This window comes from Ambystoma mexicanum, chromosome 4p (genome assembly GCF_040938575.1).
Source record: "Ambystoma mexicanum isolate Mex_15411 chromosome 4p, UKY_AmexF1_1, whole genome shotgun sequence".
In the NCBI taxonomy this organism is placed as follows: Eukaryota; Metazoa; Chordata; class Amphibia; order Caudata; family Ambystomatidae; genus Ambystoma; species Ambystoma mexicanum.
In genome coordinates, this window is record NC_090927.1 from 67,285,029 (window position 1) to 67,297,749 (window position 12,721).

General features: G+C 48.6%; 1 protein-coding gene across 3 annotated transcripts in view; it reads right to left on the reverse strand.

The window, feature by feature from the left end:
- Nucleotides 1-12,721, reverse strand: part of LOC138452998 (WAP four-disulfide core domain protein 5-like) — a 432,843-nt gene that overhangs the window by 367,983 nt on the left and 52,139 nt on the right. For all 3 annotated transcript variants that reach the window (XM_069605404.1, XM_069605403.1, XM_069605402.1), the window contains exon 3: nt 4,152-4,292. In XM_069605404.1, the coding sequence (XP_069461505.1) occupies nt 4,152-4,292 (141 nt within the window). The remainder of the gene's footprint in view (nt 1-4,151; nt 4,293-12,721) is intronic.

The following is a 12,721-nucleotide window of genomic DNA, read 5'->3' on the forward strand; positions in this document are numbered from 1 at the left end:
AATGCCCACTAGTGTATTAGCCTTGGCTCATCTCCTGGATTCCTTGTGATTGCCCACTGTTACCCATGATTCTCACTAGTGTATTAGCCTTGGCTCGTCTCCTGGATTCCCTGTGATTGCCCACTGTTACCCATGATTCTCACTAGCGTATTAGCCTTGGCTCGTCTCCTGGATTTCCTGTGATTCCCACTGTTACCTCTGACGCCCACTAGTGTATTAGCCTTGGCTCGTCTCCTGGATTCCTTGTGATTGCCCACTGTTACCTCTGATGCCCACTAGTGTATTAGCCTTGGCTCGTTTCCTGGATTTCCTGTGATTCCCACTGTTACCTCTGATGCCCACTAGTGTATTAGCCTTGGCTCATCTCCTGGATTCCTTGTGATTGCCCACTGTTACCCATGATTCTCACTAGTGTATTAGTCTTGGCTCGTCTCCTGGATTCCTTGTGATTGCCCACTGTTACCTCTGATGCCCACTAGTGTATTAGCCATGGCTCGTCTCCTGGATTTCCTGTGATTCCCACTGTTACCTCTGATGCCCACTAGTGTATTAGCCTTGGCTCATCTCCTGGATTCCTTGTGATTGCCCGCTGTTACCTCTGATGCCCACTAGTGTATTAGCCTTGCCTCATCTCCTGGATTCCTTGTGATTGCCCACTGTTACCCATGATTTTCACTAGTGTATTAGCCTTGGCTCGTCTCCTGGATTCCCGTGATTGCCCACTGTTACCTCTGATGCCCACTAGTGTATTAGCCTTGGCTCATCTCCTGGATTCCCTGTGATTGCCCACTGTTACCCATGATTCTCACTAGCGTATTAGCCTTGGCTCGTCTCCTGGATTTCCTGTGATTCCCACTGTTACCTCTGACGCCCACTAGTGTATTAGCCTTGGCTCATCTCCTGGATTCCCTGTGATTGCCCACTGTTACCCATGATTCTCACTAGCGTATTAGCCTTGGCTCGTCTCCTGGATTTCCTGTGATTCCCACTGTTACCTCTGACGCCCACTAGTGTATTAGCCTTGCCTCATCTCCTGGATTCCTTGTGATTGCCCACTGTTACCCATGATTCTCACTAGTGTATTAGCCTTGGCTCATCTCCTGGATTCCTTGTGATTGCCCACTTTTACCTCTGATGCCCACTAGTGTATTAGCCTTGGCTCATCTCCTGGATTCCTTGTGATTGCCCACTTTTACCTCTAATGCCCACTAGTGTATTAGCCTTGGCTCATCTCCTGGATTCCCTGTGATTGCCCACTGTTACCCATGATTCTCACTAGTGTATTAGCCTTGGCTCATCTCCTGGATTCCTTGTAATTGCCCACTTTTACCTCTAATGCCCACTAGTGTATTAGCCTTGGCTCATCTCCTGGATTCCTTGTGATTGCCCACTGTTACCCATGATTCTCACTAGTGTATTAGCCTTGGCTCGTCTCCTGGATTCCCTGTGATTGCCCACTGTTACCCATGATTCTCACTAGCGTATTAGCCTTGGCTCGTCTCCTGGATTCCCTGTGATTGCCCACTGTTACCCATGATTCTCACTAGCGTATTAGCCTTGGCTCGTCTCCTGGATTTCCTGTGATTCCCACTGTTACCTCTGACGCCCACTAGTGTATTAGCCTTGGCTCATCTCCTGGATTCCCTGTGATTGCCCACTGTTACCCATGATTCTCACTAGCGTATTAGCCTTGGCTCGTCTCCTGGATTTCCTGTGATTCCCACTGTTACCTCTGACGCCCACTAGTGTATTAGCCTTGCCTCATCTCCTGGATTCCTTGTGATTGCCCACTGTTACCCATGATTCTCACTAGTGTATTAGCCTTGGCTCATCTCCTGGATTCCTTGTGATTGCTCACTTTTACCTCTGATGCCCACTAGTGTATTAGCCTTGGCTCATCTCCTGGATTCCTTGTGATTGCCCACTTTTACCTCTGACGCCCACTAGTGTATTAGCCTTGCCTCATCTCCTGGATTCCTTGTGATTGCCCACTGTTACCCATGATTCTCACTAGTGTATTAGCCTTGGCTCATCTCCTGGATTCCTTGTGATTGCCCACTTTTACCTCTGATGCCCACTAGTGTATTAGCCTTGGCTCATCTCCTGGATTCCTTGTGATTGCCCACTGTTACCTCTGACGCCCACTAGTGTATTAGCCTTGGCTCATCTCCTGGATTCCCTGTGATTGCCCACTGTTACCCATGATTCTCACTAGCGTATTAGCCTTGGCTCGTCTCCTGGATTTCCTGTGATTCCCACTGTTACCTCTGACGCCCACTAGTGTATTAGCCTTGCCTCATCTCCTGGATTCCTTGTGATTGCCCACTGTTACCCATGATTCTCACTAGTGTATTAGCCTTGGCTCATCTCCTGGATTCCTTGTGATTGCCCACTTTTACCTCTGATGCCCACTAGTGTATTAGCCTTGGCTCATCTCCTGGATTCCTTGTGATTGCCCACTTTTACCTCTAATGCCCACTAGTGTATTAGCCTTGGCTCATCTCCTGGATTCCTTGTGATTGCCCACTGTTACCCATGATTCTCACTAGTGTATTAGCCTTGGCTCGTCTCCTGGATTCCCTGTGATTGCCCGCTGTTACCTCTGATGCCCACTAGTGTATTAGCCTTGGCTCATCTCCTGGATTCCCTGTGATTGCCCACTGTTACCCATGATTCTCACTAGCGTATTAGCCTTGGCTTGTCTCCTGGATTCCCTGTGATTGCCCGCTGTTACCTCTGATGCCGATGATGGTGAGAGATTAAGTCAGAATGGTTGGGGGGGGAGGCCACTGATGGATGTGAAATTAAGCAGCAGGAATTTCAAAAGGGATTGATTTATCCCATAGAGAGCCAGCCAACATGGAAGTCTTGATTGTATCGATCACCGCCACTTACGTCGGTAACCGGCCCTGTACAACCCCCCAAGCAGGGGTGACTGCTATTTCCACCTGTGGTTTGTTTGTGTTGCAAATCATGTGTTTGGATAATCTTGGGAGAGGGAGCGTAGCTGAACACTGGAGGCCTGATTCATGGAATTATCTCCACAGAAAAGAGGGTACTTACGTGTTTAACAGCACGCATATCCGCCTTCGTCAATTTATGGAACTGAATGCGCAGTACTTTCCCTGGACAAGCAAGGATTTTGCGCTGGCTCGGCACGACTGTGTGAGCCGTCGAGGGCCTGGCAAGACTCCGAGCAGAGCATGGGCGTGGCCTGCACAGAGGGCTGGGAAGGGGACGGAACACCAAAAATGGGGAAGAACTTGCAAAAAAGTGTGCATACTCTATCGGGGTTCCTATGTAACTTAGAGGTGCACATAAGCAATGTAGCAGGGTGCTTGAACGTTTTACGTGGGTTCCTGAGTTATTGCCTTAGTTACGATTTTTTTATACGCATGTTGTCCGGGTGCCAGATACAGTTATGGGGGACCCTGCGCAGGGTCCCTGAGTCGTAGCCAAGCTTATGGGGGACCCCACACACTTTTTGAAGGGTGCATATATTCGTGCCCCGGGGAGCATGCAAAGGTAGCTGTTCTGGCTGTTCATGCTTTACGTGTGGTCGTGCCGAATACGGTTACTTTGCGCTGTCATTTCCATGAATACGCGGGGTGCGCATTTTCCTTTCTGTGCGCAGGCTTGTACACTGTCCTTCTCGGGGCGCAGCCCTTGCTGGATTTCTGCGCCCATTTCATGAATCGGGCCTGTGCGTCCTAATTCTTAGAGGTCCAGATCCATAGAGAAAAATAACTGTGTAAATGCATGAACAAAGCAAATCCTCTATGCTACTGATGGATGAGTCACTAAGCGCTCTGTTTATTCCCCACCCCCTCCATAGTCCTTGATCTGGAGTATCCCTAATACCCTTGTAGATTGCTCAGCACTTCCCGGGACACCCCACATAGACATTCTTAACAGTTTTAGCTGCATTATTGTCAGGGATATAAAACTATAGAAACTGCACTTTATGCACTTTCTGCACTTTGAAACTTTGCACCGTCCCAGTACACTTTTTACTGCAAAGCAAGAATCCAAAGAGGCAACAGATAACTGCAGTGGCCCAAAACACGCACTACCCCTTTGCAAGATGTCTATACTGTGCCACCCAATTTTGAACATTGCGCGCTGGGTCAAGCTTGGCACCCTTCCTGTACCTCGTACGGGAAACTTGCACTTCAGGCCACAGCGGAACTGGCAGCACTTCTGGATGCCCAAACAGTCAGAGTCTTCATAGCAGTCATTGGGTTCTGTTCGATTGCATTTATTAGTGTCAGCAGGGCACCTGCCCAGCTTGGCTGCAAAAGAGAAAAGGTGGACAGAGAATATGGTTATTTGGGGGTTTCAGTGGCAGGGAGCATTGACACCCAGAAACCTTGACAGTGAAAGAGTAATGTGAATAGCAAGGACAAGGCGAACACATTCCACAGGGGGTGTCAGACATTTCCCCAGCCAGAGAACCCGCTTCTACAACCATTTCTCCTGGAAAAGAACCGGTGCTGGTAATCCCCTACCGCCCTACTACGAGGTCCCTCAGCGGGTCCCGCCCTTAATGTGTGGTCTGCCCAGTCGTTATGGACGGTTCCCGCTGAGGGACCTCAGAGCTAATAACGGTACCGCAAATTGTGGTACTGTTATTAGCTCCTTCCCCATTCCCACTGAGCCCTATGGGGGCTCAAATGGGAATGGGGAATGTTTCCCGTTATGGGGACTTACCGGTCCCGCAAAGGTCGGAATATACTGGTAAGTCCCTATTCCGGGAACCCGGACTCCGCCTACCGTGTAATGAGGCCCAATATCCCTGGTTTAGTCTGTGATGTCTGGCAGCGACAGGCAAGGTGTGGAATGCCGGTGATTTTCGCTAATGCAATACTCAGGTGTGTTCATGTTTTAGTAGGCTTCCGGGCTTTGGGTGCTGTGGTATTGTTTATTGGATGCACAGCCCATCACGGGCTGGGTCAGAACTTGAAAGAGAGCTTTTTATTGGATACACAGCTCATCACGAGGCCGGGTCAGGACTTGAAAGACAGCTGTTTATTGGATACCAGCTCATCATGGGGCTGGGTGAGGACTTGAAAGACAGCTGTTTATTGGATACCCAGCCCATCACAGGGCCAGGCCAGGACTTGAAAGACAGCTGTTTATTGGATACCCAGCCCATCACAGGGCCAGGTCAGGACTTGAAAGACAGCTGTTTATTGGAGACACAGCCCATCACAGGGCCAGGTTAGGACTTGAAAGACAGCTGTTTATTGGACACACAGCCCATCACAGGGCCAGGTCAGGACTTGAAAGACAGCTGTTTATTGGACACACAGCCCATCACAGTGCCAGGTCAGGACTTGAAAGACAGCTGTTTATTGGACACACAGCCCATCACAGGGCCAGGTCAGGACTTGAAAGACAGCTGTTTATTGGACACACAGCTCATCACAGGGCCAGGTCAGGACTTGAAAGACAGCTGTTTATTGGACACCCAGCCCATCACAGGGCCGGGTCAGGACTTGAAAGACAGCTGTTTATTGGACACCCAGCCCATCACAGGGCCAGGTCAGGACTTGAAAGACAGCTGTTTATTGGATACCAGCTCATCATGGGGCTGGGTGAGGACTTGAAAGACAGCTGTTTATTGGATACCCAACCCATCACAGGGCCAGGTCAGGACTTGAAAGACAGCTGTTTATTGGACACACAGCACATCACGGGGCCGGGTCAACACTTGAAAGACATCTGTTTATTGGATACATAACCCATCACAGGGCCGGGTAAGGACTTGAAAGACAGCCATTATTGGATACCCAGCCCATCACAGGGACTTGAAAGACAGCTGTTTATTGGATACCCAGCCCATCACGGGGCGGGTGAGGACTTAAAAGACAGCCGTTATTGGAAACCCAGCCCATCAAGGAGCCAGGTCAGGATTTGAAAGACAGCTGTTTATTGGAAACCCAGCTCATCACGGGGCCTGGGTCAGGAATTAAAAGACAGATGTTTATTGGATACCCAGCTCATCATGGGGCCTGGGTGAGGACTTGAAAGACAGCTGTTTATTGGATACCCAACCCATCACGTGACCGGGTCGGGACTTGAAAGACAGCTGTTTATTGGATACCCAGCCCATCACAGGGCCAGGTCAGGACTTGAAAGACAGCTGTTCAATAACCTTGGGCATCAACCACGTCCTCCAGTAAATGGCTGAAAAGCTACCTCCTTCAGACGAGAGAATGGCTCCACATCCAACCACATGGAAGAAGCAACTCTCCTACTTACCTCCCCCACAGTGTTTATTTTTTAAATGTTGTATTTATTGCGGCATTTGTAAGCCGTAAGTAAATTGTGGTTCAAAGCGCCCACAGGGCAACAGGGAGGGAACATAGGAATGAAAAGCAAATACAACAATGAAAGACTGAGGCGGACCTACTAGGCCTTGTGAGAATTCAGAACGTGCAAGTGCAGAGATAAGGGATGGGAGAGAGGGGGGTAAGTGCTAGGTGTACCAAAGAGGGGTGCACTAGGGAGTAAAGAGCTGTTAAGTGACTAGGTGAGAGTGGTCAGCTGCCAATAAAAAAGTAATTGCAGGCCTGTGGTGCCATAAGCCAGTGGGTGCCAAGGCAAGTGCTGGGAGTGGACGGAGGCTGAAGGTGATTGGGTGTGGGAAGTCTGGACCCAAGAGGACACATAATGGCCCTGGTCACCAATCTCAGCAATTGTGGGGTTCAGCAGAGGAGGGAGGAAGGGAAGGAGGAGGTGAAAAAGGTCTTGAAGAGCTTCCAGAATTTAGGGTGATCCGGCTCAAGACGAAGAGGAAGGGGGAGGCTGTTCCAGAGGAGGGAGACTGCTGAGGACAGAGATCGGCCACCAGCTCGCTGTTTAGTGAAACACTTGACACACAGAGAGTTGGTACCAGAGGAACGTAAAGATCTGGAGGGAGAGCATTTAGTGAGAGCAAGTTGCAGATAGCGTGGTCCACGGCTCCAGACAGCCTGGTGGATGATGCAGGGGGATTTTAATTTGATCCTTGCAGCAACTGGGAGCCAGTGGAGAGGTTTTAGGGCTGAAGAGATGTGGTCCATGGGCTTGAGGCCAAGGATAAGTCTCACTGCCCTATTCTGGATTAGCTGGAGGGGCTGTAGAGAAGAAGAGGGTAAATTAAGGTAAAGGCTATTGCAGTAGTCAAGCCTAGAGAGAACCAGAGATCTAGAGAAAATTAGCTTCTGGAAGAAAGTGAGGAAAGGAAGAATTCCTTTGAGGAGACAGAGTTGTCAGGGGGCTTTTTTGGCAATGTCCCGAATGTGAGGGAGGAAGGAAAGAGAGGAGTTGAAGATGACTCCAAGGTTTCTGGCTTCAGATGACGGAGAAGGGGGTGAGCCCATAGAAGATGGCCATAGTAAGGGGAAGAAAGTGGAAGCAGGAGTCCCAATAGAAGGATCTTAGTCTTTCTGGCTTCGAGGAAGAGATTATTGGAAGTGGAGAGGACAGCAAGAAGTTTGAAGAAGAGTTGTGTGTCATCTGCATAACTATGGAAGTTGGGGGAAAAGGTGGAATGAGGTGTGCAAGCGGAGAGAGATCGGTGGTAAAGAGCCAGGGAGAAAGGATGGATCCCTGGGGGATGCCGCAGGTGGAGATAGTGGCGGGGGAGGAGAATAACCTAGGATGGACCATCATTGATGCGGACAAGAAAAGGAGAGTAAGGCAACGGGTCTAAGTTGTTGGACTATTTGCCTGACTCCCCTCTTGGCATCTTTTACAAGACATCAAATAGGTTCACCATGCAGGTACTATGACCTTGCCTACCCTATCTAGGACCCCCAACCACCATGCTTGGCCTGCATACTAATGAAAGTAAGCGTCCTCCAATAGGGCAGTAAACCCCCCTTTACTGAGAGGCAATAAAGGACACACCCCAGGAGGGAATGAGACCAGGACTAAGTGCGGGTGAAGTTAAAAGGTTTTTTATCTAGATCAACATAGGGCATGCAAAGGACTCTGCGTGACAATAGCAAAGACAGTCTTATTTATTACAAAAATACGTCATGCATGATGTAAGCTATAGGGGGCACATAGTCTTAGGGATGGGTGGCGTTAGCTTATCTATATACATTGTTTAGTGGTGCTGCTCCCGGATTGGTGAACGTCTGCGTGGTGCCAAGGTGGGGTAGACGGGTCAGCTGGGCTCTTCAGGGTGGAGCTGCCAGGCCAGACACTTTGCCCTTGTGGCCACACACACACACACACTCATCATACTACACAGTTTCAGTTGTCCTGTAAATCCTACAATACATTGCAGTTGCACAATTATCCACCACACGTACATCCACCCTTCCCTGGCCACAGGTGCACACAGATTGCATTTTCAGGCCCGCGGTGTCCATGCAGCACATGATCTATTGCCATTTGGGTATCCTGTACATGCGTCATTTGGTTGTAGATTTCTTTAGTCTTTTTCATGTGATGCTAAAGGTGTATCTGCAACACTATGGCTGCTCAAAGTGCTGTGTGCTGAGCAGTGTGTTGCAGGAGACACACACAGCACACGGGTTCGGGAGTCTGGATTTTGCCATGCCCAATGTGCATGTGAACGGCATTCAGTGTTGTGTTCATGCTACGACTGTTGTAAAGCATTTGTGTCTGACTTTGTATGTGTGGGAGGTTGTTGGTCAGTCATTTCATCTGATTCCATGTCAGGCATCATTGTCTCATGCCAGTTTTCATGTATGACATGTCTCTTTGTATATTATTGGTCATGTGTTTGTCATTTGCTATTGCATGCCATGTCATGGTGTAGCAGACAAGGGTGGTGTGGTTTGATAGGGTTTGGGTGACATACCAGGGATTGTGATGGACTGTTTTGCAGGGGTGTGGGATACACACCTTGCATGTGTTCCTTTTGGTCACACAGGATTGGTTATGTTTAAGTAGGTAGGGATGCACACAATGTAGCAATTCCGTAGCAACATCCTCAGGGTGGTATGGTTGTGACAGTTGACTGTCTCTTTGTCATCGATTATCACATGGTATGTGCTAGGACTGTGTGCACTCCGCAGGGGTGGGAGTTTAGGTGAAAAATGTAGCCACAAGCTAGGTCCGGGCATCCTCGCCACGTGCCCTATCCCCTCCCATGGGCAGCGTCTGTGCCTGTGGTTGGGGATGTGGGGGCACCACCATGTCCACCGGTACCTCCCGCCGTGTTGCAACATTGTGCAGGACACATGCTGCCACAATGATCCTGCACACTACTGGGGGTGCATAGAGTAACTGCCCACCAGAGCGGTCAAGGGAGCGGAAGCGTGACTTGAGCACTCCGAATGTGTGCTCCACTATGTCTCTGGTTGCAATATGGGCAGCGTCGTATCTTACCTGGGGTGGGGTGGTGGGGTTCCGGATTGGCGTCATCATGTGGTTGCTCAGAGGGTAGGCACTGTCCCCTGGGGAGGTTATAATAGTTGAGATTATTGGGGTTTGTGTATTTGTCTGTGTGTGACTTGCATGCATGTGCACAGGGATTTGTACTCACCTAGGAGCCATGTGTCGTCATGCTGCCCAGCTTCCAGGGCCCGGCTCAGGGCAGACTTTCTGTATATGAAACTGTCATGGGTGGAGCCAGGGTGCCAGCTTGCGCCACTTTTTTCGGCGCACGTTTGTTCCATGAATCGGCCCGTCAGTGTCTCATCCCACTTACAGGAGATAACATCACGGACACTGAGGCCATCAACTCCGTTACTCCATCATATACATGTGGATGGTGGAGAATGATTTGGTACTTAATGATGCTAAAACGGAGCTGATGATCATTGGCACAGCAGCACGCTTAAAGAAGCTCAGCCCAGACTATCAGAAATTCCATATAGCAGGTTGCACAATCGCTCCCCTTCCGAAAGTGAAGACACTGGGGGTAGCGTTTGACCAGGCACTTAGCATGAGGGCACATGTGAGTGGTCTGGTGAAAACCAGTTCTTCTATTTGAAGCTCCTGGTACATCTGAGACTGTTCCTGTTACGAGAGAACTGTGTGATGATCGCTATGGCAGTGGTGGTAGCCAAATTGGATTACGCTCTCGCTAGCTGCAGGGATCTAACAAGGGAGAAATAAGGCAACTGCAGATTGTTCAAAGCAATGCCGTTAGCATAGTGAAAGGCCTGCAAAAGAGAGATCATATCCCAGCGGCTAGGCAGGCTTCACATTGGCTCCCAATAGCAAGCAGGATCTCCTTCCGAATGCTATGTATCATGCATAACTGCCTCTACGGCACTGGTCCAGGAGGCCTATGTAATCCTCTGACTTGGTTACCAGGGCGCAGGTCACTAAGATCCAACAATGTGGGTCTCCTGCAGATTCCTAAAGCTCAGCTAGAAATGGTGGTGCAGGAGTCTTTTTGTTAGATAGCTCAGAAAAACTGGTATGCCCTCCCACCAGATCTGAGGCTATGCCATTCACTCCCTGATTAAGGCCCACCCTAATGGACATCTCTAGGCATCGACTTAGATGCCCCCCTCGCTATCAGAGCCCACTCTGATCTCGTGCTCAGTTCGACTCATTTTCGCCTTATGCCTTATGCTCCTCAGGCAACGGCTACCCCTACTTTCTGCTGAATGTTGCTCATACATCGTCGGCGCTAATATTGATTCCAAGTTGGGCTCCTTAATGCTCTACGCGCTGGGGCTCCTCATGACGTTATTCAACGACTTCAGGCTTTGCAGGGTTCAGCCGCCGTCTAACGACCGGCACATCACGAAGGGCACCCATGGCTCCCATTTTGAGGAAAATTCCCTGGCTCCCCATTATAGCCAGGATAAGATTCAAAATGCTTTTGGTTGCCCAAAGGGCCTTGTTTGGTAAGGCCTCTTAGCCAGTGCTTTAATATTTGCTTGTCTTCTCTGTAGCTCTTGGCTGTATGTTAGAATTCCCTACCTAAGATTATTTGCAGCAACAGAAGCCTAAGGCCGCTCAAAGGTCTCATGTAACTAAGCTCATCACATGTAACAGCGCCTCAATGCCCAAGGGCTCTTTGCGTGCTATATACATTTAAATAAATAAAAAATAAAAAAAGGACTTTGCTTTTATTTAGAAAAAGGAGCACACATTTCCTTTTGTGTCTTTCCTTTCTTTCTTTCTTTCTTTTCCCATTTTGCACTTGGACAGGGACTGTAGAGCGCTCATGTACCCAGGGTGGTTGCAGAGCATAACATGTATCATATTACAAATTGCCCAAAAAGAAAAACCTGTCTAAAGATATGTTTTTAAAAAAAATGCGTTCATGGTTTAATATTGATCTGCTAATATATGGCGGACCCTGGCCTCCGGGTGATACCCCGGCAAACGCCTCCGAACTCTACTCATTGCTCGTACCTGTTTCCTTTTATAAAAGAATATGCCCCAAGGATCTGTTAGAATCTTCCTCTGCCCTCCATAAACCATAATAGCCAGAGCCCACATTATTTTATTTTCTTCCCAATCGATTTTATGATTTTCCTTCCATTAAAATTGTGTTTTTTTTGCTTTCTTTTATTTTAGCATGTTTTTTTAAAAATAAGTAATTTTTACTGCTTCATTTCTCCAGTGCACCATTCCGGAGCATGGTGCAGCGATGTGGGCATTGCAGTGCATTTAACGTAGCTGGACTGGGTATTGCCTACAATGAATACCTCAATATGGGAACCCCCCCGCCCTGTGCCGTAACCTACAGAATGATCAGACCGGTGACATTACGGCCTAATCGTCGGCAGACCACACCCATGGCCATGCTGTTAAGCGGGATCCAAGGTTGAGAGTAGGTCCTCCAGCTTCATGCGTTTACGTGTGCGTTAACCCATGTGGAGGACCTACTCTCAACCTTGGATCCCGCTTAACAGCATGGCACCCTCAATAAACAGAGGTAGCCCTCCATGTGCTCCACAAATGGAAAGCCAACACCCTCAATAAGAGGGCTCAGAACAAACTATATAAATAATCTCACTCTCACATAGAACACACAGGAAGATGTTAAACCAATAAAAACATTGGGCCTCATAATGAGTATGGCGGTAAGTGGTAAAAATTGGAGGTAACTGAGTTACGCCAAATTATGAGTTTTGGCTTTGAGTGGAAGATTTACTTTGCACAAAAAAAGCCCCATTGGGTCCAATGCACCCAAAATAAAGGGAATTACACCGCCACCACCACTTGTAATGAAGCGGAAATTCCACCTGACCGAGTTGCGGAAACAGTAAATCCGTTTGGTGGTATTTCAGAGGATTTTCCTCTGAAATACCTCCAAACTCGTAATGAGTCCCAGTAAGCTCAAAAACAAGAACAGAAGGGTGTAACTATGTGTAAGAGAAACGAGTTCCACATGACAAACTTGCATACTGCTGACAACTCCTCATCAATTAGATTGAAACCTAAGAAACACATTGAGTAAGCACATTGCCCACAAAAGTTAATGTTCACACTTTCCAAAGAGATAAGTCTGCAGCAACAAACCTATACTTTGGCATTGCTGTGATGCCATCTCCTAACACTTGCCTGAAGGTGTCAGAGATACGCAAACCTGCAGAAGGCAAGCAGAACACACCTGACCCTGAGACCAGCCGTGTGTCCGCCCTCACATCCACCCAGCTTGATATCACTTTGTTCACTCACAGGGCATGATTTCCTGGTATTTAAGTCAACACCTAGGGCCTGATACTCTCCAGACATCTATAAAACTATTGTGTTACAACCAGAATCAGGCCACCATTCTCTGGGAATT